This window comes from Teleopsis dalmanni, chromosome 1, assembly GCF_002237135.1.
Source record: "Teleopsis dalmanni isolate 2A chromosome 1, ASM223713v2, whole genome shotgun sequence".
Taxonomy (NCBI): domain Eukaryota; kingdom Metazoa; phylum Arthropoda; class Insecta; order Diptera; family Diopsidae; genus Teleopsis; species Teleopsis dalmanni.
In genome coordinates this window covers 173531492-173559334 of record NC_051846.1, presented here as the reverse complement: position 1 = coordinate 173559334, position 27843 = coordinate 173531492, and the positions used below count along the sequence as shown (strand labels likewise).

The 27843-nt window shown below is 28.8% G+C and overlaps 1 protein-coding gene across 1 annotated transcript in view; it reads left to right on the top strand.

Annotated features, from left to right (window-relative positions):
* The window catches only part of LOC119666741 (cholecystokinin receptor-like), a 34367-nt gene extending 12319 nt beyond the window's left edge, over positions 1–22048 (top strand). The window contains exons 2-6 of the mRNA XM_038076024.1: positions 11205–11405; positions 15346–15761; positions 15804–15831; positions 20473–20782; positions 21454–22048. Of these exons, the coding sequence (XP_037931952.1) occupies positions 11205–11405; positions 15346–15761; positions 15804–15831; positions 20473–20782; positions 21454–21865 (1367 nt within the window). The 3' untranslated portion in view covers positions 21866–22048. The remainder of the gene's footprint in view (positions 1–11204; positions 11406–15345; positions 15762–15803; positions 15832–20472; positions 20783–21453) is intronic.
* The last annotated feature ends 5795 nt before the right edge of the window (positions 22049–27843 follow it).

Here is a 27843-nt window from a genome sequence, read left to right as displayed (position 1 = left end):
TTGTTCCAAACAAATCAAAAAACAACTGACAACCAAATAAAAATGCGAAAATATCCGGCGATCAAATAAATACGTTCCACGACAACCTTTGAAGTGGAAATCACAAGACAGCAGATGCCCTGATTCACCGGTTTTAACTTGGAGAAGTGCAACTGAAAGAAAGATAGAAAGATGAAACTACACATGGAATGATGTACAGAGAAGCACCATACAGAGTGCGGTTTAAGAGAAACCCTATGGCCCACTAGAAGAAGTGAACACTAAGAAGATTACATTGAGCCTGTAAAGTAGTGGTTAGATATTATTTAGTTAAATGTCTTTTTTATATAACTCTAACAAGATTTGCTATTTTAGCAACTAAAATTGCAATTATTTTTAAATAAATTCTCTTTATTTCTTTTGATAATTTACAAAAGTGTCATATTTTAGTATTTTTGAATTCTGTATTTTCAATTACGAAAATAAGTTAAACTAAATTATTTAAAGTATTTCAATTAACTAAAATGTTACTGTGAAAAATAAGCTACATAACCTCTGGCAAAAGGAATTGTTTACTCATATTTGAACAAATTTGTAATTTACTGAATTGTAAAATGGATGGATACTTTGAAATGCATTGTTAAGTACAATTATGTACAGTATCTTTACAATTTGATACAAAAGTTTATTTGTATATTTCGATTTTCAAAATCGCTATAAGCAATTTAACCACATACTGTTCTGTACTGTGCTCTCTAAACCGATAAACTATTTGTAATAAAAAAGTTGCTCAGTGAAAGGAATGTATTAAATTGCAGTTAAATTAAATAATACTAGACCAATTACTGGTGAAGGTTAGAAAAATGTACAGTATGTATATGCCAATACAAAAAAATTGTGCTGTAGCATATATCTAAAATAAATTTGAAGCCTTGCATTCTCAATATATATTCGAATGTATGTATTTTTTAAAAGCTCTTTAACAGATAATCTATATCAACTTAATTGAAATCAGATATGTGCACTATTTGCTTTAATCTGATAATATTATTTTTACTAAGATACTAATGCATTTTAAGCATTTAAGTATTGAAAATTCAAATGATAATGTAATTTAAACATTTAACTTAAATGGTTATTTAGCTTTAACCACATAAAATCAATTTTTATATTAAATTTATAAATTTAATGCAATATTTTTATACGCATTTCATTTTTAACTCTTTTCACTTTATTTGAGTAGACATTGTCTACTGCATCCAAATCATTATTTAATCACAATAAATGTTTAACGAAGTGTAAAATAGGTTCTAAGATTTATGCATCACAATTTTTTTATTATTATTTTTTGATAAAGGAAGCTCTATATCATTTCGGTGAAATATTAATAATCTTTTTCAAGGTTCTCACTAATGGCCCAATTTTTGCGTTAATAAATTTTCTGCGGATTTATGAATATTTTACCACATCCTTTTTATATTTTACCTTCTATAAGCAGCTTCAAAATTATTATTTTCCTTTTGTTACTTGAATTAAATTCAATAATTTTAACAACATTTTTTTCTGCAAAGTTCGACAAAAATTTAAATTTAAGAAAATTTTTTTTGAATAAAATTTAAAATAGGAAATAAAAATTTCTTTACTATAATAATATACAATTTTTAATTAGTATATTACATACATTCTATTGTACATCTCTACAATGAATAATACCGAATTTTTATATAAAATATATATATAATTAGTTTTGAGAAATTTGAATGTAAAGTGTTATCTATTTTGTGGTTCCAAAAGTAAAAGTAAATATAGCTTAGGTTAGGTTATGCCGGCGATCCACTTAGATCTATTGGCCCATTGTGTTATAGTATGTGTAGGAAAAACTCGGGGTTTAAAACCACCTAGAACCTTTGGCGAAGCCTAAAAAGCTATTTAGTGTCAGGTCTTGTAGTTGATCAATATCCTCAAGAAAGCGGACTCCCAAAGTGTTGAGTTGTCGCCGTGCATGAGGTGTGCAAAAACATAGTAGGTGAGAGGCACTCTCATCAGTATTCCAGTAGTTCACTATAAGTTTAAAATTGTGTCATGAAAATTTCTTTACAAAAAACCAAAAAATAATACAGGACGTATTATCTAACGAAACGGCGTTAGGATAAGATATTGTGAGATGACCATCTAAGGCAACACAAATAAAGTCAAAAATAGTTTTCCAATAATTATTTTTACTGCAAATTGCATTAACACTACAAAGCTAAAGTCTATTTTTACTATATGCAATAGGTTCCTAATATATTGTAAAATAATTTAGATCATATTGAACAATACACATAAACAGCGGCACTGTTGCTGCATACAGTTTCATACATTTCTCATCACTCAATCAGCAGAATGACAGTCAGAGAGTTTTTTATATAGGTCTCGGCAGTGAAATTATCTTGTAGAGATCGCCATAATAATTTAGACCATTGCGCTGGTAGAACTTGAATTGCCACAGAACCATTATGATGACACTGCATATCTCCTATTTCCATTTCTTTGATTTCTGATCATAAAGAAATTATTATCAAGTAACTGTAGCAATAAGAATTGACGATTTGTGTCGGTTTTTCTCCATTTCCCAATCAGAACGGATCTCTCACATCTTTAAAATAATATCAAGTCCAGACCATAAAATGTCTTTTTGTGAATGACATAGTATTTCAAACAATTACGTGTGATTATAGTAAGCTCATATGTGACAATTTTCTTTGTTAATATATACACCAAACAAGAAATGAATCTCATCACTCTAGATAGTAGAAAATTGCGTCAACATTTTAATAGCAATTTTTTTTAATTCCATTACGTTCATCGGTTGTTTAACGAGCTCTGCTGAATTAAACTAGCTTTAAGAAAATCTAAACTAAACACGTTATGTTGTGAATTACAGTTTTAATTTGATATAGGTATACATTACTTAAACAGAGCCGTCAGATCAGCAGCAGAAAATGAATAACTCTTTATATACACTCAGAAAAATACGCTCTAATCACATACTAGTTAAATTGACCTGATCATTTTGTTGGAGAAAATGATCAGGGTATGGTTGGGTTAAATCAATCAAATTCTGAGTGGATGATGTTGAAAGTATCTCAACAAAGTTATAATTAAATTAGTTACATTTTTTTGAATTATTAAACTTAAAACGATAATTTTGTTTTTTAACAGGCTAATTGTCAGTACTTAAATAATACTATATTCTAATATACTATATTCTATAGTCATCATCAGGGTACTATATAATATTAATATTAATATTAGTAGTAGTAGTAGTATTTTAGTTTTAATTTACTTCATTTTAAATATGTTGTACTACATAGAAATTTATAACAATTATATTACATATATAAAGCTTACAGATATATCATTTTCGCCGTCGTCTGCCGAAAATATTAATATAATGTAACAATATCTTATTAACAATATATCACAAAGAAATAATTATTCAATACATAAACATTAAAACATGAATTACATATATAGAGGAAATAATACAATAATTATACAATACTTTGGCAATAAATATATTTATGTAGTTATTTATTTATTTATTTGTATTTACATTATTCCTCAATATATATGCATTTAAGGCCAAGTTAAAGAATTAAAATATATATCAAACTCCGTTTATTAATAAACAGAATATATTTTTAGCTTCATATAAGCAAGAAATATGCAAAAAAATGAAACTGTTGTTTCCGTTTCCGGTTGGTTGAACAGTAACCTCGTTTCTGTTGCACATATGCCAAGGTAATTGCGTGCTCACCCAGCTTAGATATTTTGTTACATATAATAGATGTGCTTACCAATGTGACAAAAAACTTATATTTAATTTTGTGCATGAGTGCTTAAAGCTAACATATTTTGAACTTTCTTATAAGTAAGTCACAATAGAAGATGAGAAATGTGCTTTACAAGTTTTTTGCGTGTATAGAAGTATATTCTCAATATATATTTATACTTATTCTTTTCAACATTATTAAAAATTCATTTTTAACAAGCAAACATTTCATGTCGCATGAAATACTCAAATCAATTTTTATTCGATTTTCAAAATTGTTTATTGACTGATAAAAATGCAAATGAAGCTAATAATATTCTCTAAGAACATTTCGCACGTACTGGTTTTTTATTGTCAGTCACACGTGTAATTTTCAATATATTTCACGCTACACAGTTCTGAGGATCTTTTCCAACAAACAAGAAAGCAATTCAAACTGAGAATACGTATTTAAAATACTTTATAAATAACTCCCTTCATTTCGCACTCGAAGAGGAACAAGTCAGGACAGAAGAAGAAGAAGTCAGGAGAGAAGAAGAAGAGTCAGGACAGATGAAGAAGAAGTCAGGACAGAAGTAATTATTAATACGCACGTTTTGCAATTCCTGACATTTGTCGTTTCATGCAAGTGATTTTTTTTAATTAAATTACTTTAACGACTTTTAGACTTTTTCATTTCCCAAGAAAAAAAAAAAATTGAGAAATGTGTCAAATACTTTTTGGGTGAAGAATTACATCTGGTACGTATCAGAGATAATTTACTTTTCTTTATAAATGCAAACCCTTGACATTGGTTTTGCTTGGAGTTATATAAAAAATTCATAATATGTGAAAACAGGTGTGAAATTTTAGATTTTTTGTAAGTTAATAAGTAAATTAATTTTATTTCAAATGTCAACTTTACTTAATTAAAAATAATTGTTGAATAAGTGCTTTTGTGCGGTTTAAATTTAAAACAGAAATATTTCACAATAAATTCTTGGTAGAGTTTATAAAAAAGCTTCATTTGCCATCAATAGTTGACTATTAACATTAGGATAAGGGATAGTACACTGTAACCTAAGAGATTTAAAAGATCTCTTAGTTGAATTAGAGTGTTTCTCCAAGTTCGATTTTTTTAATTAAAGACAGCATATAGCCTATCTTTCCTAGTGTTAAAATCCTATGTTTCATGAAATAACCTCCTACGTGTTGCTTTCGCTTGTGCATCACTGCCGAGCATTCTCCTAGCATATGGTATGCGCTTCTCTACAATATCTGCAGTCTGTATTGGATTGGATACTTAACTTTGTTAGGTGATATATTCCCGTATTCCCGTAATAATTCTTAAGTTATTCTTTATTAGTTCAATGTAATCCTTGAAGCGTTTTAGGTTGTAAGTACTTAAATGCACTTTAGATTGTGATAGTCTTGGTAGCCTTTTCCAATAATATTTGCATTGCGCAACATGAATTTATTTTCTACCTAAATCGGTTTTTTACATATAATTATAATTTTAAGCTATAGAGGTATGCAATCACAAAAATTATTTAAATATTTATCCAAGTGGTAGTTTATTTTGTTGAAATGCTGTTGGTAAAAAATAAAGTATGAAACTTGCAATTATACAAACAAGTACGAGTATTTCAAACTATTGCAAGGTCTTCTCATGCCACCTTTAATATAAAATATTTTTAGTAAACTGTATAAAGTTTTTAAAGAAACCGAATAATGTTTTTTGAAAACCAACAAAAAAAAAAAAATATTCAATGACTGCAGCGTTTTGTAAAATATTTAAATGAGACATCTTGCATCTTAAGATTGTTTAAGTAAAAGTTTTCTGAGGTAAAGAAAGAAAACTTAAAATTGTAAAGAAAAACTTTAAACAATACCAAAAGGGAAACTTTCACTATGTAGTGAATGCATCTACTAAACATAATGCAGTAATTCTGTTGGTTGCAGAATAACTAGATACACAACAGCCATAATTATTTATGCTTCTTTATAACTAAAAATATTTAAATAATTTAAGTAGGATCTTAATTTCTTTTGTACTGCATTGTTGAACCATAACTCCTCTTCTAGATATAAGCTATTTAAATTTGTAAGCAAATTTCAACCTTTTTCATATTTAAAATGATATACAGGGTATTTCGTTACAAAGTACTATAACCGCTGGATTATTTGATTTTAACATGAAAATAAAAACTCATACGGAAACTATTTTCAAAATTTTTTGAATTATAGGAACAGAGAAAAATTGAGCGTGAAGAAAAAATATAGGTGAACTTCACCTTAGCAACCAAATAATTTTTAAACAAAAACAAGGACAATATATGGAATAAAATAAAAAACTTAGTGTTTTTGTTTAAAAATTATTTGGTTAAGGAGTTTGTCCTGCAACTTAAATTCACAAACTCCTTAAAGCATATATGGCAGTAAATGGTTCACTTCAAAGATTGATTATAAAAAAAAACTTTCCATGACGGGAGCAAAAGTTGGTTATAGTAAAATGTACAAAATATAACAAGTTATTGCTATAAAAATATATAAAAAAAAAATAAAATTATCTAAAATTTTCAAAAAAATTACTGAACCCATTTAAGAGCAAAGTCTTTATCAATTGCCAAACTAGGGTATTTTTACAAGACTAAAAAATTTAAGTATTAATAAATATTTCCTTAATTAATTTGAGGAAGCGTTGTTGAGATATGATGGATTATTTGATTTCTTGACTTTTATGATAGACTTCTCTAAAATACACTGTAATCACACTGTAAATATTGAAAATTAGTTCCACACTCTAGAAAATTTTTTTAATTTTTAGAGGGAAAAATCGGTGCGATTTGTTAAGATACACATTGTATATGTATATAATACATATTTATATGTGTACATACTTTCTATTATGTATAAAAACTGTGTATTTCATTGTACTTAAATATGCTCCATTATAAAAACAAACCTATATAAAGTGTTACAAATTTACTTTAAAAATTTACATTGCAAACACTAAAGCCAAAAAAGTTAATCAGGGCGTATGAGTAACTTTTGAATAGTATGATTTAATTAAACTAATTGCTTTTATAGTACAATAGAATATTCGGTTATGTGTATATTATAATTTGCAATTAAAATATGTTACTTATTCCTTTGGCATAAGTTTAATATAAGTATCACGTTCTTATTCAAATTCTTTTTTTTTATTCAAAATTTTAAATAATTATAGCTTTATTGAAACATTTGTTTACCAAATATAATGGTGAGTTGAATTTTGGTACAAATTCCATTTTCTTATTTAAATAAGTTAATTGGAATAAATATTTTATTATAAGAAATTGGTATGCAATGCGAAATATTTGACATAACTAAGAAAAATTTATTCTGATTTGAATATCTAAAATGTGATTAAATAAAAATATTGCAAAATCAATGAGAATCTTTTCTCAAATGTATTATTTTCTCAAAGTGCTTTTTAAAAAGTATTCCACTTTATATTCCTCAATAACACTTGGTTTTTCAATATTTGAAGTAAGTAAACTAAAGTAAATTTAACTAATTAAGTAACTCATAAAATATGAAAGTGAAATTTAAACAAAAATGTTCTCTACAAAATAAATAAATATTTAGAATTTTAATTAGAATCATATAAAATTATTAATAAAATGAAATAATAAAATATTTGAATAGCTAGTTTTTTTATAAAATATTTGAATATTTAATTTAAATTTAATTTAATTAAATTTAATAAACTCAATTGAGAGATTTTGAAAAGTTGTGAACAACAACAACAACAACAAAAATTCGTCATATTATATTTAATTAATTGAATTTAGTAGACCACTGATAATGATACTGGAAACAGCTTTATGGTCAGCCAAAAATTTAATTAATTAAAAACAATATAAAGAATTTTAGATGGATTCGAAAAGCAAAGAAAAGACAAGGACAATAATTTATTTTAATAATAATTTAATTTACTGAAATTTGGCTGACCATACAACGCTGTTTCGAGTATTGCCAAGTACTTATCATCAGTGGTCTTAGGAATTAATCGCATTATTTAATTAGTTTATAGTCCGTATATAATTTGTTTGGACTGTAAGTGCCAGGCTTAGAACTAGTGCCTATTATTATTGTTCACTACTTTTCGGAACCTATCTACCAAATAAACTAGTTTCTATTAAATAAAATAGTCACTTCCATTATAACTGAAGTTAAATCATAAGTTATATTAAAAATAAATTTAATTTATATTTTAATTAATATCTCTTAATAATGTTTTCTTATACATTTGTTAAGAATAAATAGTACTGCAAAATGCAAAAGTATCTAAATATTTACATCTTTAACTAGTTAAAGAGGCTAAATGTATAATCTTGACGCCATTGTAATGTAAGTAGTTAGCAACTCATGGGCTGCTCCTTTAAATTTTATATATTCACACTTACACCTTCATATTTAATTAACTGAACTATCTATTATAAGAACTATCTATTATGCTACATTATATTTTCTGCGTAGGTACTGCATTCTGTGCACCTTGTTTGATGAAATATAAAATGTTGAATTCAAGAAAAATTTAATATTTTTTTTATTTATAACTGACATTGAAAAGTGTGAAGTGAGCTTCTGCACTAGATAAGTTGCTGCGTGTAGGCGTTTGTCTCATTAATTTTAATATTTTAAATCATATGTTGTGTCACGGAATAAACTCTAGGGGAAAAGTCACTTGAGATGATGAATAGTTATAATGAGATCATTTTACTTATATATTAAAAGTTGTGCAGAATAATATTTGTTGTTTAAATATATAACATATAAAAAATATATAAATATTTGTGAAATATATACATATGTACACAATATGTAAATAAAATCTATAAATATATATAGAATACATAAATTGGTTTAAAAAATAAAAAAATATTTACGCATCGTATAATAAATATTAAAACGTCACATATATTAGTGACGCAAAAAAATCAAAACTTATTTTGAAATAAATATTATTTCAATGAAATAAATTAATAGGAATTATAGTTCCCAAAAGAGAGTACCGATAAATTTAGACTGATGAACTAATAGTATAGTGCATAAGACCTTGAAAAGTTATTTATCAAAATCTTCACCAATATTTAAGCTGATAGTGTAACTGTGCTTAAGTCATCAAAATCATATCATATTCAAGTGAGCTCATTTGGTCAAAACCGCCAAATTATTAAGATTCCATTCAAAAGCTATTTCGAGTCTTCTTTCTGAAGGGTCTAGCCTTACATTGCAATTTTTTTTATCTTATCCCGAATACTACAAATTTATATGAATAGATTTTTATTTGAGACAGTTTTTGGACACAAGATATTGAAGAGTTTACCCTTTATACGAGTATAGCATTTCTTTTGATTTTATTCCGATTCATTGAATGGATTTTTGTTTGAGATAGTTTTTGGTCAGAAGATATTGAAGCTTCTAGACTATATATGGCAATCTCTTTCATTTTATCTCTGTTACTACAAATTCATTTGAATAAATTTTTGTTTGGGATAGTTTTTGTTAGAAGATATTCAAGCATCTACCGTTTATATTCCAATTTTTTTCATCTTATAATCTTCTTACTTATTACGAATATTGTTTTGGCATAACACCGTCGAAGTAATAAAACCTTTCAATGGTTTTTAAAAAGCTATCTATTTCCATTATACATTTAACTATAACAATGTGTTTGTAATTTCATAGTTATTAGCTTTATTTTTCTAGACATAATGGTACGTTGGACTCATTTCCAGTATTTCCAAATACCCATCATCAGCTTTTTTTAAAATCAATATCACTTTAAGTTTTAGACCATTCACGTTTGAAGTATATTAAAAGAAGTAATAATGTGAAAATTAAAAATTAGTATTTTAATAATTTTAAATCCATTACAGAAAGAGGGGAGGCTCATACTTTATTAGGGTAAGACCATTCTGCGGGACTTCATGGAGCTTCTTTAAGCCCAAAATTAATGAATGGCTTGAAAGAGCAATTCAGACTGATTGGGATAACGTAACTGTCTGTAGACAAGTTAAAGAATTTATGCCACATCACTCAAAGACTAAAAGCATGGTATCAGCATTAGCTGATAATGCTGAACAGGAAAGGTATTCGGATTGTTATAGTTTTCTCACTGAACATTGCGGAGTTAAGTAGAATCTATTAAATCTAGGTATTATAAGTGATGTTAGTTGCAGATTTTGTCATGAAAAAAAGAAAACAGCAGAACATATTCTTTCTCAATGCGATAGTCTCGTTAGAATCAGACCACGGCATTTATCAACTGCCTATCTACTTATAACGGTAATAGGTAGCATCTCTCCAAGTGACGTATTGTTATTTTAAACTGCTATGCGGCATTATAACGGCTTTTATTATGATCCAATCTCTAGTGGTAGTTAAACCTCAAGGATGCAGTGATGTGTTGATATAGTTCCCAGCTCCTTATTAAATCTAGTCTAAACTAATATTAAATTGTAACTTATAAATTGTTTCTTGGAGGAAAAGCTGCAGATAATTGCTTATTTACTACTTTAGTTGCACTTAGTACAATTTAACATGAGTTTGTCTTACATAGACAAACATAGTAAAGTTTAAACTTAGTGTCATTGGTGACCAAAAATAAAATAAAGAGGATACTCTTGTAGGCATATTAATTACATTATTATTTCTCAGTATAGTTCTAATATTTACGATACTTTTGGAAGAGCGTCAAAACACTATTTTGATTTGCTGAAGAAAAGTGTTTGTGGGATGCTAATTTCTCCCTAATTATATGATATTCGAAATTTCATTACCAGTGAATCTAAAACTAAATTGATTTAAGATTTCCAAATGACTTAATATTCTTTCCATGTAATATTCAAAAAATAAATTTTATAAAAACAAAATATCTTTTTATATTTACAAATGGAAAATATAATTTGTGTACATAAAATATCTAATACAAATTTTAAAACTTTTATGGTGGCTAATTAGAAAAGTTAATTGAAAACTACAATAAAAGTAATTATTATTAACACAACACAAATTTGCAATTAAGACCATTTTGGACCCTTTTTCTAAGATATTTCGTAATTTCGCTAAAGTGTTTGCTTGAAGCGATAAAATTCGCAAATAAAATAAAAACAAATGCAGCCTTTAAAGTACACAAAATATAATGAAAAGCATAAAAAACTGTAATTTTTATTGTCTACACAAGAAAATTGCCTATTTTCTCAAATTAGCAAATACAAAACTGGGTTTCCTTACTTTTAGGTATTTGCTCTATAAACTTAATTAGGCTAATTTTTGTCATAAAAGTTTCATGGTTCCCTGTGCTACTTTCATTATTAAATTTATCTATGTAAATTGTTAATCTTCTTATGTTTTTATTTTTATTCTTTTTTCATTGTAGCCGCATCTGTTGCCGTCTCATCATGGACATTAGTGGCGATATCCTGCGAACGCTATTATGCAATCTGCCACCCGTTACGTTCTAGGACATGGCAAACAATAAATCATGCTTATAAAATAATCGGTTTCATATGGTTCGGTAGTATAGTTTGCATGACACCCATTGCTGTATTCAGTCAATTAATTCCGACCAGCAGACAAGGTATGTAGAAAAAATAAATGTGGGCATACGCCGATATGGCAAATGCCATATAGATTGCATAAATTTATTATAATTTATTTTATTATACTTTATTTTCTAATTTTTTTTATAAATTTAGTGAAATTCTTTTTATTCCGTTTAAGCTCAATTTTTCATAAAATATTAGCAGCAAATTAAAAATTATGATTGATTAAATTTTAATTATATAATTTAATTAATGCTTTGAATTTATTTTTAATTAACATGTGGTAGAATTATTAGCTTTATTTTAAAACTACTGTGTTTGATTTAATTTTATTAAACTAATTTATTTTTTTACAAATTAATTGGTTTCAGGATTTTGTAAATCTGCTCTTTGGCAACAACCGCAAATGTGGTTGACTGTTTATTCTATTTGCATAACAAAAAGTCTAGACATATTGTTTGAATTTTAAGTGAACATTTTCCAGTATCAAAATTTTATTCGCACTTCATACTCACTTTATGAAAACATAACTAATTGAGAATTAAGTAAAACATAATCCATATTGTGATTGCTTTAGACATTTGTGGTTCTTAAGTGGTAAAAGTGGTAAAAGCAATATAAGGACACCATTATTTGTTTATATTTTTTCACTTGATTGTTTTTGAATGCACTTTCTTTTAATTATATGTTTGTTATTTCAAAAGCTTATGTTAAATTTTTATAACATATTACTGCTTTGATGAAAACACCAAAATACTTTGAAACACAGAGAATTTTTATCTAGAAAACAAACAGCTATATAAATATGCGGGATTAACAAGAATTTGCTGAATTGACAACGCGAAACAAATGTCCTAAAAATTAAAAAATTCCAATTGATTTGACAAAGTTTTACTTAAATGTTTGACTGCAATAATTACTTGCAGAAACAAGAAATCTTAATGAAGTCTTAATAACTTCAATAAGAAATCTTAATAAACTTAATGAAGAGAGTCGGTGCAAATTTCCCGTCATCATAGCCACGTATTCGATATGCCATTCTTTAAGTGTTTTTATATGATTCCAAAACCTGTGGAAATATTAAATAACTGTCAAATAACATGTTGAGAGAACACACTTGTGACAATCTTGAATTGGTTTTGAAAATTTCAGAACGAACAATATTTTGTGGAACCCTAACTTCGCTAAAATTCTATGACTGATGCTGTAAGTGTAGCTCTAGTGAATTACAAGAGTGATGGGGATTCAATATTGATGCAGGAAAAAGTAACTAACGAATTGAGCTTTAGTACCATGCTTGTATTACGAATATTGAACAGATATCTTGGATGCACAAATAAAGGGACATTGGGTTTTATCAATTTTAACTGAGGTGTCCACTGAATTAAAAAAAAAATTGTAATAGTAAGCAATTGTGTGTAATTGTAAGCTAGTAAGTAAATAATTGTAAGCTATCACCTGTTTCAAGTACGACTAAGAAAGAAGACAAAGTCGATAGTATAAAGCCCAAAAGGTATTATTTCAGCTTTAAGTAATACTAATGGGTAAAAAAGCAATAATGTAAAAATTACTCCATCATTGAGAAAGTGGCAGTTGTTAGTTTTCTGAGCTATGGATATATGATAACTGTTTTATGGGATGGTGAAATTTCTTATCAAAGGTTTTCGAACATTTCGTATATGAACATTTCAAAAAAAAATGAAAATGAAATCACAAAAACCTTCTAAATCTTATTGTTGAAGAACCGAACAATTTCATTGCAGTCTTCAGTAACAAAGAAATTTGTGAAGCTAATGTTCCCCAAATCCCTACGCCGATACTTTCTGCATCATAACAACGTGCGAGATCGAATTGCTGAAGAAACCATTAATTTCTCTGCGCTTTTTGGTGTCAAAGAAGTTCGTGGAGCAACTTGTTTGCCAAATTGAGCAACGTGGTTATCTCCAAAAAAACAAAAATAAATGGAAAGGTTTTCAGCAATAACAAGGAGATAATATGTGTAGTTAATCTCAAAATTGCAAATCTTAAAAATTTGACTTTGGGAATAAAGTATTCGAATTCAACGAATCCGTAAGTAATATCGCAAAGACTGGAACGCTGGCTCAATTCTGTTGACACTAGCTGCAGAATGGAATAAATTGGTTTACAATAACGTGTAAGATGGAAAGTGGTTTCTAATCGAAAGAAGTCACTACAGATGCGAAACTCCAGTTAACTTTCAGGCTAAAGCGCCTGTATATAGAATATAATGTAACTGATCAAAATGGTATGCGTTATCATCTTAACAAGACTAGTATGTATAAAGAAACTAATTTTTGGAGAATAATAAAGCCTCTAGTCACTAGAAACTAATTTTTGGAGAATAATAAAGCCTCTAGTCACATTTTCTGTGACTGTCTGGTTTGATCTGGGCCAGGAGGATATTACTAGGCTGAAGGTTCCTATTTTCATGTAATATAAGGAGCTTCTCAATAGCCGACATTTTGGATTTTATTTAAAACGTGGAGTATCTTTTGTGCAGTTAGGGTTAGTTAGCAACATAAAAGATAAGCCAAAGCAATATTTTTCTGTTCCGTTAAGAGGCAGCACCCTATAAACGAAATTAATTGTGACTAACACCGTGGTGTTGAGTACTCAAGTCAGGTGATCACGTCCGTAAAATACTGGACGTTTATGTTCCTAACTCCCGTATGTATGTTCTATTCTTTTCTATTCCTTAAAGTCTTTTTAATTGTGGCTTTTCGCTTATGTATATATACGACATATGAAATATAAAGTATATGACAGTCTTGATTGTTATTTTTTGATTAATTTATAATAACTAAATAAATCATTAGTTAAAATAGGCTATCTACTCCACACACGACAAGTGTTAAGTTATTAGGTATTGATGTAAAAATATAATACTGTATTATATGAAGATTATACCTATTCTCAAAGGGGGAATTCATTTCTTGATCCGGTTCCCTTGATGCGCCACTGCTTAAGTTCTAGCTTGAAGCGTTTGAATGTGATGTTGAGTGTTTTTTGAATTAGTTTTCTTGGGTATTAGATTTTTCTTACACATCATTTATATTGAAAAAAACAACTGAAAATAGACTTTTTTCCTTTTTCCATCTTGCAAAAACAACTAAAATTTTAAAATAAAATTTATACAAAAATTTATATCTAAATTAATTTTTGAATTTTCTAAAATTGTATATACTTGTCTTAAGCACCAAAATAGGTTATTTAGCCACTTATTCTGTAATAATAAATCTTTTGTGGTTCTTTAAAATTGTTATTTCAGAAGCGTTTCAAATTAATTATTTTATCGTAAGAAATGTCTAACCTCTTATATGCATACAAAATTTAAGTTCAAGTAAAAATAAAGTTTATTTCTTCATCTTCTTCATCTACCACTACAGTAAATCAAATTAAATTACATTTTTTTGATAAAACTGCTAATTTTTGCTCACATCTAAAGTCGCACTAAATGTGCGTTTTTTATGGTTGCAATAAAAAAATTATAAATATTTAATAGGGCACTTAAATATTATCATCACGAAGTGAAAATTTTGTAAATGAAACCACAAAATAAATTGGCTTAAAATGGGCCAAATTGCGTTAAGTTAAAATAAATTAAAAACATCAGATACATTTTGTATCTAAACGAAATGACACCAACTCGCATTACATGACGGAGTGCTTGGCAGTGTGATAAGGTTTAAATGTATTGGCAACAATTTCAATGACCGTACAAACAGAGCACAAAGTACTTAATTAAATTTCCAATTTTGTATGTCACAGCGTCACACTGTGATTTTTTAGGATTTTTATTTGTTCTATTTTTTTATATTTTGTTGGAATTCGCTTTTTAAAAGAAATTTTTTGTAGGTCTTAAATGATCTGAAATATATTTACACACTCATACAAAATGTTTTACGTATTCATTTATTGTTGTTGTTTATTTTTTTTTTTATTTTGTATTAATAGGATTACGTAAATGCCGCGAAAACTGGCCTCGAGATGCTATCGGCTATGAACGCTCGTACAACATTTTATTGGATCTCATTTTACTTGTATTACCACTGCTAATACTGTGCGTGGCTTATATACTAATAACTCGTACACTTTATGTGGGCATGAAGAATGAGCGGGCTATGATATTCGGTAGCAGTTCGAATAAAGTCAGCACACAAGTTGAGGCAGTGGCTACAGTTACCACGTCACCAATGCCATCGTTCGGGTTTAATTTGAATATGTCATTCCGTTGCCATTCCCGCAATGGTGGCAATGGTGCTGTTGGCACAACTGTAGGCGGCAATAATGCAAACAATAATGCGGAAGTTGAAATGGTATACCAGCAACAACCACAAACACAACGTCAACAGCATCAACAACATCAACAACAACAGCGACAACATCAACATCAACGACAACTACAACAACAACAACAACATCAACAACAACAGTGTTATGGTAAGTTGCAGGACCTCTGCCACATAAGAATATATGATAAATACTATATTTCGTGAAGACAGTCAAGCGATTTTATTAAATATTTGGGGGAAGATTATATCATTTGTAATAAAAAACATCAAAAATGTTAGAAAAGTTAACAGTTGTGGAAATTATATGCTGAAGTGCAAAATAAGTTCCAATTTAGTATTTTTGTTAACAATCTCCAAGAATATTGGTACAAGTGAAAATTTATTAGAAAAGTAACACGAAAAATTTATCAGCATTAAAATGTGCTTCTCGAGCAGTTTCATTGTTGGAAGGAATTCAATGTTAAATTGTTTTCCACAACAAACGCTGGTGGAAGGATGTACAAAGTTGTATACGGAAAACGAAATGCGACTTTAAAAGATACAAAATTTTGAGACAAATTCTTGGAAACTGTGAAGCGAACATATTTCTTACCACAGATCAATGTTCTTTATCAAGTCCCTGATACAATGTAAAAACTTTTCTCTGTGGATAAGAACTTCGGATTATTTTTCTGCATATGGGAACGGAATTATTTAAATAAGTTCTTGTTTTTATGTTTACGCAAATTTCTGTCTCTGTCTCTGTCTGCATATAAGCACATTTTCATGCTTCTTTGCTGGGAATTATTCAAATGAATGGTTGGAATTAAAAGCGAGATTACTTTATGTTCCAAAAATGTGCCAGCATCTTTTAGCTCCATTTTCAGCTAATGTAAATGCAAATATGTTTCTAAAATAGGTATTATATACGAAGAAAAATTTAAAATATGCAGAACTTTGTATTTGTATGATTGAATCTATAATTTAAGCAAAAAGTATAGCAAAAAGGAATTTAATTAATTTGAAGAAAAAATTAAAAAAGGATACATAAACAACATACTAATGGGTATTTTTGCAAATTTGTCTATAGTACTTAAGGGGCAGTGCATATGGTTAAAATACTCAAATATGTACATATAATAGAAGGACATTTTTTTAGTCACCCTCTTAGAAGTATTTTATATTATTTTATATATCACAATTTTTTTTTTGATTAGAAGTTTTTATGCCCATAAGTGCAGCAGTTATTGATAAATCTTACAGATTTATCAAGTGCAGAATATAAATATATAAAGAAATTGTTAGAGAAACTTAAAATAAATACTGACACTTAAAGCAAGTCAAAGATTTATTACTCAATAACTATTAATTGGCAATTAGAGATATCAATGATACTGTTAGAATAGATTTAGAAAAGTGTTGGAAACTATGTCAACACGTCACTGCATCATTTAAGGGTTATTGTGATGATACTGTTTAGATTTCTTTTGAATCACTTTACTCCAGTTTTAGTCACGTTTGGTGCTAAGATCTCAATTATTTAGAAAAGAATCTTTTCATATGTTAAACTATACTTTTTGATCATCAGGATAAGATAAAGTACACGATATTGACCGACTAGTCAAGTTAATATTATATATAATATTATATATAAATAATATTAGTTAATGATATTGATAAGACAAGATAAGATAAGATAATGTATACGCTATTGAAACAACCGGCTAGTCAAGTTAATATTACACATAACTATAAATAATATTAGTTAATGATATTGATTCTATTTGTAAAATGCTGTTTGAATTCGTTACTTTCGCAACATTATAATCTAGCATCATTTCATTGCTTCTTTGAAATAATTTCCAAATACTCACACAACTCATATCGTAAACAATATCATATTCGATTGATTTAGTATTGTGTGACCTCTGGCTATTCTCTTAGCTCAAGAGACCATTGCGGGAACATAGTTTCAATATAATGGAGGCGTTGAAAAGCGAAACGTTGAGAACTTTGGAAGTAATTCCGAAAATCCACTTCAACAATTGTTTCCAAACTTGAAAAAAAATATTAATATACATGTAACTACTTAGAAGAATAAACCATAAAATCAGTCAAAAGGTCAGTCAAAAATTTAATCAATTAAAAATAAATAAATATTTTGTTTCTCGAAACCTCTCTCTTAGAAGAATAAGTAAAAATCATAAAAGTTATAAACAATTAACTGTATTTCTTGATTGAAGTGATGCATACGTTTGACGTTTGTTTTTACAAGAGTGTTAAACTAAAAATCCATTTGTTATTATTTTTTATTATTATATTCCGAATATATTTAGTAACGTAGTATATAAGACTATTTTCGGTTTGTTCTTATACATTTCGGGTTTTAAATTGTAAACAATTTTTACTGTGCAGTCATCAATATCATTTATTCACAAAATTGTTAAATGTTAATTAAATTTCATTTAGTATTTATTTTATTTATTATTTCATTGCTTTAAACTTATTGCCTATAATATGAGAAACTGATTTGAAACACATTTTTTTATTATTATTTTGTTTCTTTACATTTTTTGCATACACCATTAAAGATATATATTTAAATTGAATAAATTAATGAAATAAACTTTTATTTAAACTTTAGGTTTAAGTACTTACCGCATGTAATAAACACGATAGCTTGGATGTATTTCACTTCAAGTTACCTGTAAAAGTTAAATAATAAAGAAATAATCAAGAATTTTGAAGATAAACGAATATTCAATAATTAATAATACACATAATAAAAATAAAGATATAATGCACATAACATTTATTATTAAAATTGTATTTATGTTTTAATAAAAATACATACTATTTATAATTTATATTTCTATTTCATTCTAAATATATTTTAAAATGTATCATTTATTTTAAAGATATTTTTCAAGTCTTACCAAAATTATTATATGTTACTCATACGTCATGGTGTCGCATTTTACGTATTTAGAATTTGTAAAATGTAATTTCAAAGTCATGTAATTTTACGACATTTCATGGTGTTTAGCTAAATTATCTTGTACAATATAATCATTATTAATTACACAAAATATTTATAAAGGATATAGCAATGAATTTTATTTCATTTTACTTGAAAATTCACTAAGAATGAATTTTTTTAGTGTATATATATAATGGACATAATAAATTATGTATTACTCAAAGATATATCAAGTATAAAAGAATAAGCGATCTAAATAGATAGTAAGGACTATGAATGTTCTCATAATTCATTTTGTTAGAAAAACTTTACCTTATGTGATAAAGATGATGTGAAAACCAATATGCGGCATGGTTGAATAAACATAATGCGTAAGTTAGAAGGGTTCGAATAAAAATGAAAAGACAACAACAAATATTTTGTTATTATAATTATAATATGATTAATTTATTAACTATTTATTAAAAATTAATCTATAATAATATAATATAATTATGAAAATATTATATTTAATTCAATTATTTAACTAGCTAAAACTGAATTATGTATAAAATTAAGAGTACTATGCAAGGGCAGCTAATGGGTATCATGTTATATTTTTGAAATATTTACAATAGTTTTTTATGCAATGTGATTTTTCATAATAGATTTTTCATAATATATTTTTCATAATAATATTTAGCTTACTAAATATAAATACTAAATTACCAAAAAGGCACACTTCAGCAATATATAACTGATTTTTGCAGTGCTCCCAAGAGCTTAAAATACGAATATTACAGTTCTCGAAAATTATTAGACACATATTGATATTAATTATGCTCAGATATTGAAAATATTTTTAGGATTATATTTTATGAGCTAAACAATTTATATTGCATTTGCTTTATTATTTTTTTGTATGTATGAATATTAGACATTAAACTTGCAGGTAGATATTAGGGTTTCAAGGATTTTTGTCATTCAAATATATTTTTATATTATTTTTTTATGTATCATATAAAATAGTCGTTGAACTACTACGTTATTATTAACTACAATTCCAAATAACCTCATAAACATTCTCTTTTAACACACTAGACTGAAATTTAATTAAAAAATATTTTGAATGTTTTCTGACTCTGTCCTTGTATCTATTGAAATTGCCTTGTATCACCTTTATAATTTAATGATGAAATATGTAGCAGGCTTTTTGATTAAATTGAAAATTAAACGCAAATATGCCTTTCTTGTGGTTATTGGAAATATCTGCGGTTTTGTTTGACACATTTAGCGTTTCAGTTTCCGTCATTGCAAGAGAGGAGCATTTAAATTGATATCTATTATGCGTTGATAGAGAAGAAATAAGTTGGTGATAAGTAATTCAATGACTTTTTAATTATTAATATTTATATTACTCTTATTACGAGTACTTGAATGTATTATAATGTGGTTGCTTACAACATTTTTTGGAATAAAATTGGCGACTTTGTTATGATATTAAGAAAGAAGTTTGATATCCATAAATAGCAAACTTATTAAATTACTTATACATTTTTATGATTAACTTTAAAATTGATAAAAAAAGTTAAAAACAACTGTTATTAATTATCTAATTATTTACAAAAAAAGGTCAAATTACCATTCTCACCCTATTGAAACCATCTGTGGCAGTTTCAGTATAATGTATTTCTAATTTATTTCCTTGCATAATAATATATTAAGTCTCTGCACATAATGAGGTTTTTGTGTTCTAACAATTGGACATATGTGTATTTTACCACTAATTAAGGTCCTGCCAATTTTTCTTACTTAAATTCTTCCATTTTTTTTTGTGCATCTTCTCAACAGATGACATTACTCAACAAGGCAGCAAACGAAAGTTGTTAACCGCATCTGATGGACGTCGATATTTGTACTGTATGCGCTCATCGTCAGTTAAGTCAGTGAATCGCAACAACAATGGTGGCAATACCATTAATGGGAGTAGCGTGGGCGGAATTTCTCCATCACCGTCCATGACTGTGATTAACGTGCCACAACAACAACGATTTAAGCTGCATTCGCAACGCCAACAACATCATCTACAGTGCGATGTGGACCGCCGTAAATCGAATTCAACGCCAAGTTTACGTATAACACAGGAAGCAGCTCTAAGGCGGTAAGTGTCAGGAAATGTGTGAAAAATTGCTTTAACTTTTTTAACTGTATGAACAAATTAAGTAAAGGATGTACAGGACAATTGCAAAAAGGAATCCTGTTTAAGCACTTTGTAAATTCAAATTAATTTAACAAGATTTGTCCTGAGAGAATGAACTCTGAAATCCTTTGTGCGTAGTTAAAACTTTCACACTATAGCTCTAAGTGAGTTTTACTTGCTTTATTAAAAAAACTGCATTTTTTGAATTAAATTAATTACGAAATTATGTATTAAAAAGTGCTTTAGTACAGCTCTTTAGATTAAAATAACTTTAATCAATTTTATTTGCAATGAAGATAAAATCCAAATATTAATTTATTGTAACTAAGGATTTTATTTTTTATTAGGAATAAGGACTTTTTACTTCCATTAAGTGCCATTCTTGGATTTGTCCACTAAAAAAATTAATTAAACATAGTTTTTTGAGCTGTTAAGATAAATCATATATTTCTTGTCATGAGATTTTTTACAAATTAATTAATTAATTAACACAAAAATCTTTTGCAAAATCCTTTAATATTACTACTAGTATTAAAATATATTACTCAATATTACAAAACATTAATTGAATTTGAATTAAACTAATCTTCAAATTTAATTCTTTTATTATTTCTTATTTAATTCACCAATAGATCTAATGAAACGAAAAATCTTGAGAGCAAAAAGCGTGTTGTCAAAATGTTATTCGTACTTGTGTTAGAATTTTTTATCTGCTGGACACCTTTGTATGTCATCAATACTGTGGCTATGTTTATTGGACCTGCAATTTACGAATATGTTGACTACACTTCAATTAGCTTTTTCCATTTACTTGCGTACTCATCGAGCTGTTGCAATCCAATTACATATTGTTTCATGAATGCGGGTTTCCGGCGAGCTTTTCTAGATACATTCAAAGGTATGCACTTCAATCACGGACGATTTTGGCGCAAGCGTCCCAAAAATGATACGAATTTATCAGTTGCGGGAAATTCCATTGCTCTGGCAAACAGTGGTGCCACTGTCATCTCAACTACAACGATGCTTGACAGTCCGAGACTTTGAGGACGTGGTCGTGATAACGTCAGATGGCAACGCCGTTTGGCTGATTCCGTATAGAGTGAAAGAAGTGAAAAGGGTATGCTGTGAAGTATAAGTAGTGTATGTAATTTAAGAATTTGCTTTATTAATGATTTGTGCTAATTAAATCGTATACTTGTGATTTAAATAAAATAGAAATCGAGAATTGGACATGTATGAGAATGTGCTTGAATAGATTAATAGATTATTGTTAATCAGAAAATTTTTTCAAATTAAATGTTTTTATAATTAAACTAATCAAATGTACTAAAGTTTCAATCATTAAAATATACAATTTATTAATGTTTGCTATTTTCGTATTTGTATCTATTGTAACATATTATATTTGTGAAGAAAAGATAATAATTAACAAAGTTATATTAAAATAGTTGATAAGTTTGAATTCCTACTAATTGTCAAAAACTCAAACGAAAACTAACAAACTGCAACAGTGAGTTTCACTTAAAATTTAGGCAATTAAAATTGAGATTTTAAATAAATAATATAAATTTAATTACAACAATAAATTAGAAAATTATTTTTCTTCCAATTCTGAGTGTGAACATACTAAATGTGCATATAATATTTTATGTATAAAATATATTGTAATTAATAAATATTAATTATCTTTTAAATTAATTGAAATATTTTTGCTTCAAATTATTTCAATAAGCATTTCTAAGAATCTAATCAATTCTAATAAATACAATAAAAAAAAGAAAATATCTTAAAGCTATGCATTTTTACAATAATTTTGTAGGATATGGAATATGAATATGCAAATAGGGAATATTTAGATTAAGAGAACATCATATGTAATAGCAAATCATCTTGTAGAAGAACGTTCTAAGGTGAGATTAAAATATTCTGACATTATAGTTTTTGTTGAAATCAGTTTAAAACATTGCTACCAGAGAACTTAATAATGCAAATTACAACTGGAATGATATATGCCGCGAAGCACCAAATAGAGTTATGTTTAGATCTATGGCAGACATCCTATGCTCCACGAAGAGAAGAGCACAACAGCAAGTACGTAAGTAAACTCAATTGGCTAGGTCAGTAGGAGCTGTGGGCACCTGACCCCCGTAGTGCCAGATTTACACCTCCTGTCTGGTGTCGCAAGTGCCGTGTTACTTACTACCATGTACACTCCAAAATAGTTTCGGCATAGCGTGGGAATTTTAGTCGCCTCTTACAACAGGCATGCCTACCTCGAGAATATTCTAATCCCTTACCAGGAAGAGTATTCCCATAGGATTCGCTTTCTATAGTTTAATCTCTTATTAACATAGGTATACCAAATTGCTTTGTAATATCTATTAAACGTACATAGCCAACCAATTTCAATTTTCGCTTTGAAGTTATTTGTGTATTAATGTAACTTTCAGAAATCAAGTTAAAAATATCGTTACTTCCTGTTAACTACTTTTAAAATGAAATGTCACGTGCAAATGACTGAAAATTGAATAACAAAACATTTTTTTGCCTCCATTTGTAAATCAATTGACAATTCTGTTTTTTTTTTAAATAAAAAAATGTAAGCATCTACAAAGTATCTCAAATTGTTTTTCCTTTGTTGAAAATAAAATGTAGTTACTTTGACCTTTTTATGTTTTTTCTTTATATATAGCTTCCAATTTAATTTCTTTTTTAAATCTTTGCAATTGAATTTTTCACTTCCTTCAGGTTCTATTTTGTTCATGGCATATTTGCTTCATTTAAGGACACTTTTTTTCGTTTAATTCTCAAATAAGTAAACACGATATTGTCACATATTTGTGTTTCAAAAATTAAATTGAATTCCAATTTATTGTTACAAATTCGAAATATTGTTTTAGCTACACATTGTTTTTTTGACTCCTGAATTTATAGTAGAACTGAATAAATACAATGTAAGGATATTGTAGAAAAATCATGTCCTTTTTTTTGATTTATTTCAAATTTAACTCAACTGATACTAGACTTGTTAAATTCATATGGAAAAAATTTAATTCTTGATTTTACACAACAATTTTAATATAACAATACTACGGTTAAGAGCTGGTAGTAGTTACTTAGATAATAAAATTAATTACATATTATGTTATTAAACGTAGAATAGCTAGGATCATGTGTAGACATATATATGAGAAAAAATACACCGAGGATGTTATATCATCTAGCCGTAGGAACAGTAGAACATTAATTATTGTAGTGACAGGCCACTGTCTGGTCGCATTACATATGCACAAACAAAACCTTATTCGCAGCGTTGCTTGTAGGAAATGTAACGAGACGGATGCAAAGGAAACCCTGGTGCACCTGTTGTGTAACTACCTGGCTCTATTGAGAAATTGATAAAAATAGGGGTTGTCAGGGGGTGTCAGTTTCACTGGACTGGTGTACATACCTGAAGTTTCTGTTGGAAACCTAATAAAATTCGCTAATAACACGCGCATTCTAAGTGATGCACTCTATCGCTCAATGTATGTCAACTCACTTAACATATATTACCCGTGGTATGGTAGCAATAAAGTGATTTTAAAAAGTAGAAAAGGAAAACTAAATTAAGTTGACTTAGTATACGATATCAAAAACCATTGTCAAAATAGTTACAATTCTAAATTTACCTAAATATTAGGCAATAAAAGTAGAATGATAAAAATCTTTTGGCAATAGTTTTTGGCAAAAATTATTATACCGTAAAAATGATACACATATCAGCCTTTTGTTTAAACTATATGAATGGATATTAAAATTATAAACTAAAATTATACTTAGTCCATAAAGATTTAGCATTCCTTTGTATAAAAAAACTTTGATTTTGCACAGGAAGTTGCCCAAAGACAAAGTTTTCTTATTCATTTAAAAAAGATTTTTCTTAAAAAAATAATTGAGGTCAGTTTCAGATATTAATCTTCTGGGATCTCACATTTAGCTACAAATGTGCAAAAACTATTTTGGTTCTAAAATTAAAAATATTTTATGATGTCGACATACACTTTTACAATGTGTGAAAGTACTTTGTATTAAAGTATAGCATAAGTTGTGGAAACATGTGACTCGCCTGAAACCAATAAACTTTTCCGTTTATTTGCAAAACTTTTTCTTAAATTTTAAAACTGCAAATCTGTCATAAATTTGATTCAGTAAAAAATAGGAAATTATGTTATAATTCAAATTATTTAAATTTAAATTATAGTAGTGCAAGTTTTGAAATTTAAATATAGGGAAAAAACTTAATTAAAAATAGACTGTAAAATAATAATTCGTATACTTGAAATCTACTAAAACTAATAAAACTACAGAATGCCATCTTTTATAAGTATAATAGTCAACTTTTAAATTTATCAGTTACAAATGTTGTTAATAGCATGTAATTTTTAATATTTGATTTATAAACAAAAAACATATGATTTGGGGCAGTATGAACACTTTCGAAATTAAATTAATTTCATTTTTACGAAATTAAGGAAACTTGGCTATCTGAACATGTATTATAAATATTTTTGGTAATGTGGTAAAGAAGATATGAAAACTAACATATGGTATGGTGGCACCAACATGATGCGTCGAGTAAGAATATTTTAACCTGAGATTAAAATCTTCGTTAAAATCTGGTCAAATCAACCAAACTATTTTTCTAAGTGTACCTATTACTTAATTATTTATTGTAGTCTTCTTCGTAAGCGTAGCGCTCCAGGGGCCTATTACGGAGCACATGACCCACATGACTTAAAGAATATTTAATTTTTAAGCCTGATATTCATATATTTACAGAGCATATCGTTTTCTATGCTTTCCAAATTTAAATAGCAATCGGTAGAATAAGAATTATTTATTATAGTTAGTTAGTTGTGGTGGAGGGAGGACGAATCCTCCTCAAATAGCTAAGGATGAAAGCCGTTTTGAGTCCACAAAAACCTCGTAAAAGTGGGTAGTAGATAGAGAGTCAAACTAGAACCAACCAGAGGCATTAACAAAGGCAAGAATCTGGCTAATGCTGATGCTGGAGATATCGTTAAGTGAGTTGAAGAAAGGGGCCCCTAGAAACTTAAACCTAGTTCTGGCCAGACCTGGACAAAAACACATCAGGTGTTCTGGTGTCATTTCTTCAAGTGTTGGTAGACACGCACTACATGAGGTACCACAGGAAAGGCCAAGTCTGGCTCCATGCCGTCCTATGGACCAGTGACCCGTAAAGATAGATACTAGCTTAGAAACCTCAGATTTATTTCTACAGATTAAGTCAGAGGTTCTATATTTGGAATAAATGGGCCAAGTAGCCCTTGACCTGGCTGCTGACAGAGTAAGGGTCCACTCACTATTTGCCTTTCGCAAAAAATGGTCACAAATCAGCCTACGCCCGTAGCTGACAGGGGCAGGGATCGAAATAGGGGTACCCGTGGAAGAGGCGCCTAGCCTAGCAAGCTCGTCGGCGCGCTCATTTCCCACAATATTAGAATGCCCGGGAACCCACACTAGAGTAACCTTGGACCTCTCACTTAGTTCAGAAATAATTTCCTTACATTCTTCTACTAATCTTGATGACAGACAGACTGCTGATAAAGCTTTAATAGCTGCCTGACTGTCAGTTAAAATACAGACCTCTTTTCCGTGAAGGCGCATATTTAAAGCAAGAACACATGCCCTAAGGATGGCAAAAACTTCAGCCTGAAATATTGAGGTGGAATCTGAGAGGTGGTATGATTTACTAATCATTAGGTCCGTAGAAAAGATTCCGGCTCCAACGCCCTCATCCATTTTAGACCCGTCGGTGTAGATCGCTATCTTTCCTAGAGTTGTAGGCAAACCCGCCTCCCAATCTCCTCTTGAAGGAATTATGGTGGCGAAGTTATTATCGAATAGTAACCGAGGACATAGGTAGTCTGAAACCCTGACATCATCTATCGGATAGAGTGATGCGATATTACCATGTCCTAAAGCACTCGAGCGCCAACAGTTTAGATCATTAAGCCTCTGCGCGCTGAGAGTTGCAGCTTGCTTGATGTAAATATCAATAGGTAGCAAGTTAAGTATTACATTGAGCGCACTGGTGGGGCAAGATCTTAGAGCCCCAGTGGCTCCCACACAGGCAGATCTTTGCATTCTGGTTAGTCTTTGAACAATGCACTGTTTGTTCAATGAAGGCCACCACACCAGACATCCATATGTTAATATTGGCCGAACGACGGCTGTGTAAAGCCAGAGAATCACTTTGGGCTGCAATCCCCAGCTTTTGCCGTACATCCTTTTGCACGCATAGAAAGCCACACAAGCTTTACGAATTCTTTCGTCGATGTTGGCTTTCCAGTTAAGTTTTGTGTCAAGAATTACTCCTAGATACTTAACTTTGTGCGAAAGAGTTAATCTTTGGCCATTTAATCTTGGCAGCGGAAAGTTAGGAATTTTATATTTTTTGGTAAACAGTAACAGTTCTGTCTTAGAAGGATTAACACCTACGTCACACTTTGAGGCCCATTTACTAAGGTTCAGAAAAGCGCCCTCCATGATGCTACTCAGCACCGAAGGGAACATGCCTGTTACCAGAAGGACAACATCATCCGCATACGCTACTGCTTTGACTCCACTCTGGTTAAGCCTTAAAAGCAGTGAGTTCATTGTTAAAATCCATAGTAAGGGAGATAACACTCCCCCTTGTGGTGTACCCCTACTGACGCACTTCCTAATGCTAAGATTGCCCATCTCTGCATTGATGATTCTAAACCCAAGCATAGAAGCGATCCATCGGGAGATACAGGCCGGGATGTTCATTTCGCTGAGAGCATCCTGAATGGCTACCACACTGACGTTATTAAAAGCTCCTTCTATATCCAGGAAGGCGGCTAAGGTAAATTGTTTACATATTATTTATTATAGTGAATTTCAAATCTTTTATATGTAGCAAAATTTTGTAATGTAGTTAAATAGTTTTTCCAAAATAGTGGATTCAATAAACGAATTTAATTTATATATAAAAA